The sequence below is a fragment of the Nicotiana attenuata genome, unplaced genomic scaffold, assembly GCF_001879085.1.
Source record: "Nicotiana attenuata strain UT unplaced genomic scaffold, NIATTr2, whole genome shotgun sequence".
NCBI lineage: Eukaryota > Viridiplantae > Streptophyta > Magnoliopsida > Solanales > Solanaceae > Nicotiana > Nicotiana attenuata.
In genome coordinates this window covers 51,905-54,668 of record NW_017671035.1, presented here as the reverse complement: position 1 = coordinate 54,668, position 2,764 = coordinate 51,905, and the positions used below count along the sequence as shown (strand labels likewise).

At 36.3% G+C, this 2,764-nt stretch overlaps 1 protein-coding gene across 2 annotated transcripts; it reads left to right on the top strand.

The window, feature by feature from the left end:
* The first annotated feature begins 327 nt into the window (after positions 1-327).
* On the top strand, positions 328-1,523 carry LOC109205416 (glycine-rich cell wall structural protein-like). 2 transcript variants are annotated; one of them, XM_019368124.1, is made up of 2 exons: positions 328-539; positions 1,010-1,523. In XM_019368124.1, the coding sequence occupies exons 1-2, from the start codon at positions 437-439 to the stop codon at positions 1,366-1,368; spliced, it is 462 nt and encodes a 153-aa protein (XP_019223669.1). In that variant the 5' UTR covers positions 328-436; the 3' UTR covers positions 1,369-1,523. The 2 variants fall into 2 exon arrangements, with proteins under 2 accessions (XP_019223669.1, XP_019223670.1); XM_019368125.1 differs by having other exon boundaries at positions 331-539; positions 1,031-1,523.
* The last annotated feature ends 1,241 nt before the right edge of the window (positions 1,524-2,764 follow it).

The window sequence follows — 2,764 nt, the reverse complement described above, 5'->3', positions numbered from 1 at the left end:
CGAGAAGATAGAATGTAAAGAAACCTTACCCTTGCCGAAGATAGAAAGGCTGTTTCATAGGAGTTTAAAATCAATTTGTCAGAATTTTTGACTTCACCACTTCTCTGCTTATCTCAGTATGTTGAAAATGAGAGACAATGATTAACAAAACAACCCAAGACACCAAGATTGACTATATTAAGATAATGACAAATGTTTCCTTGTAAGCAGCATTACCTCAATTTCCAGATGTAAAGCCTTCACATCTTCCACGTAGCTTAGTTATGCTTGCTTTGCTTCTTTCACAGCTTGTAGTAGCAAATTTTTTTCTTAAGTCAGAGTTTACATCTTGTAGTGGGATTTTCTCAGTATAAATTAAGGCTTAGTTGAAAGAAAGTTTCATTCTACTCTCAAAATTGAAGTCTTTGGTTTTGGATACTGAAGAAAGTTACAAGATATGAAGCTCAGTAGTTCTCTACTTCTGCTAGCACTTTTATGTGCATCCCTTTTTCTTGCTTCAACTCTAGCAGTTGATGAGAAATCTCAACATGAGAAAAAAGGTATGATGTGTACACTACTTCTAAAGATTAGGTCAGATTTAGATAGTAATATTTCTATTTTTGCTTAAACATATACACTATTGATTTCTTGGCTGGCTTAAATATAGTTTAGTTTATAAATTAGTTCTTTTTCATCCGTCTTGATGTTATATTGTGAACTAATCTTTCACGGAATGAAAAGAAATAAAAGATGGGAGTACTTTATATGACTTCCTCTTTCTTTGTTTCCCATAAATTCTCACTTTATGTGACGTTCTTTCCTTTTGACCTGTTTTAAAAGGTATAATATCTTTTTATTTTTGAAAACTCTTTGGCATGCTCTTATAGTTATAAAAATGTCATAACATATTTGAAACCACTACTAAGTATATTTTTGATGCATGTCAAACTTTATTCTTTTTTTAGCTTAACCATATAGAATAAAATGGGGGGTACTAAGTAAATTACGTAGCAATATTAGTTCCATGCAGTGAGTTGTTGTATGTATGTAGCAACAAATGAAGGCCAGACAACTGTTCAATTAGATGCTGCAAAACAAGGCCAAGGCGGCTATGAAGGCGGAGGTCGTGGCGGCTATGGAGGTGGCGGTTATGGTGGTGGTGGTCATGGAGGTGGCGGCTATGGAGGCGGTGGTCATGGAGGTGGCAGTGGTGGCCATGGCGGTTATGGTGGTGGTGGTCATGGAGGCGGTGGCCATGGCGGTGGTGGCCATGGCGGAGGATGCAGAAACGGGTGCTGCGGCGGATATGGGAGAGGAGGAGGCTGCAGGTGTTGCTCTACTGCTCAAGAAGCTCTGGCCTACATGCAAAAAGAAGCCAATCGCCCATAAATGAAGAACCTAAACAACTTCTAATGTCAATCTGCTTTTGTAATAAGTCCAAATAAAACTACGTTTCTTAAGTTTTAGCTAAGCCTAATGCAGTTGCACGCATGTGAAAATGATATAGCAAATATGCAATAAATATCAGTATTTTATTCTCTCCATCCGAGCCTAATTTTCCTTAATAAATGTTCCTATTGTTGGAAAAATTGTTACGGAGAATAGGAGTTAACTTGAGGCGTGTCAAGTACACTGTCCTTAAGGATATTTCGCCCACACAATAATGAATAAAATTAGGCGTATCCCTCAGGATTCAACAAGCTCTTCCAGTTATAAAACTGGGAACAGAACTAGCAGAAAACTCAAGAAAGAAACCCAGCATATAGAAGGAAGAAGATGATTCAGAAAGTTATGTTAGAAAGTGTGTCTTTAGCTCTTCAAAGATTTATGTAGGTGTTTCTCCAACTGCTAGATAACGGCTAGTTTGACTCTATTAATTGTAAAATAACTTACTAAATAAAAAGTATATTTAAATAATATTTCAAAGAGAAAAGTTTTTCCAAACCAAGATGAATATTACCTTTTGAGATATTACTAATTTTTCAACAATTCCCCACATACGTCAAAAGGGATATAAAAGATAAATAATAAATAAAGAAAGAAGGAGAGATAATTTGCTGGGTTTCGTGTATAATGAAATTCATCTGGTGTCTTATAGACTATGAACCAGATATAGATAAAACAAGATTTAACTTACAAAATAGTTGGTTAAGTTTACAACTTCTATGAACCAAAAAATTCTTGTTGTAAGCTAGGGATCTTATTCATCATATTACACCCCCGCAATTTCTAGTGTTATCGCGGTTTTGCGCTAATAGGCCATGCGTGCGCCTGGTTTTCATGAGTGCTCTAGAAATCTCGCCACAAATTTCATAGGAGCGGCCCCGCTCCACACTCATATAAGTCCATCCATCAAGTGTATTCTGCAGCGCAATACACCACCTATAAGAGGCTATGAATTATTGGATTAAGAGTTTAATAACTCAGCCTCACATTCCTTGCAGTCTTGCACTATATACACACACCATAGGAAGAGACATAATTTAATAGTGCATATTTGATCAACTAATGACTTGTTATTACCCATATGAACCTACTTCATGGGATCTCCAATCACATAGGTTGGGTTACCATCATTGTTGATACATCTCAAATTGGCAAAAGTCTCAACCCCTCGATGTTTCACTTATAAGTCAAAGGATCGGCCAAATCCTCTTTTCACATAATATGTATAAAAAATTCTCATCTCTAAGCAATTGCTATATCACATTATTTCTCTAGAGAATGTATCTGCTCTTCCCATTGGAAAATTTATTTTCTTACAATGGCTATTGCACATTGGCAA

Excerpts from the sequence above, each read along its gene's own strand:
- LOC109205416 (XM_019368124.1), top strand. The coding sequence starts at position 437 with ATGAAGCTCAGTAGTTCTCTACTTCTGCTAGCACTTTTATGTGCATCC. Across the intron at positions 540-1,009 it reads ATCTCAACATGAGAAAAAAG|TGAGTTGTTGTATGTATGTA; the intron begins GTATGATGTGTA and ends AGTTCCATGCAG.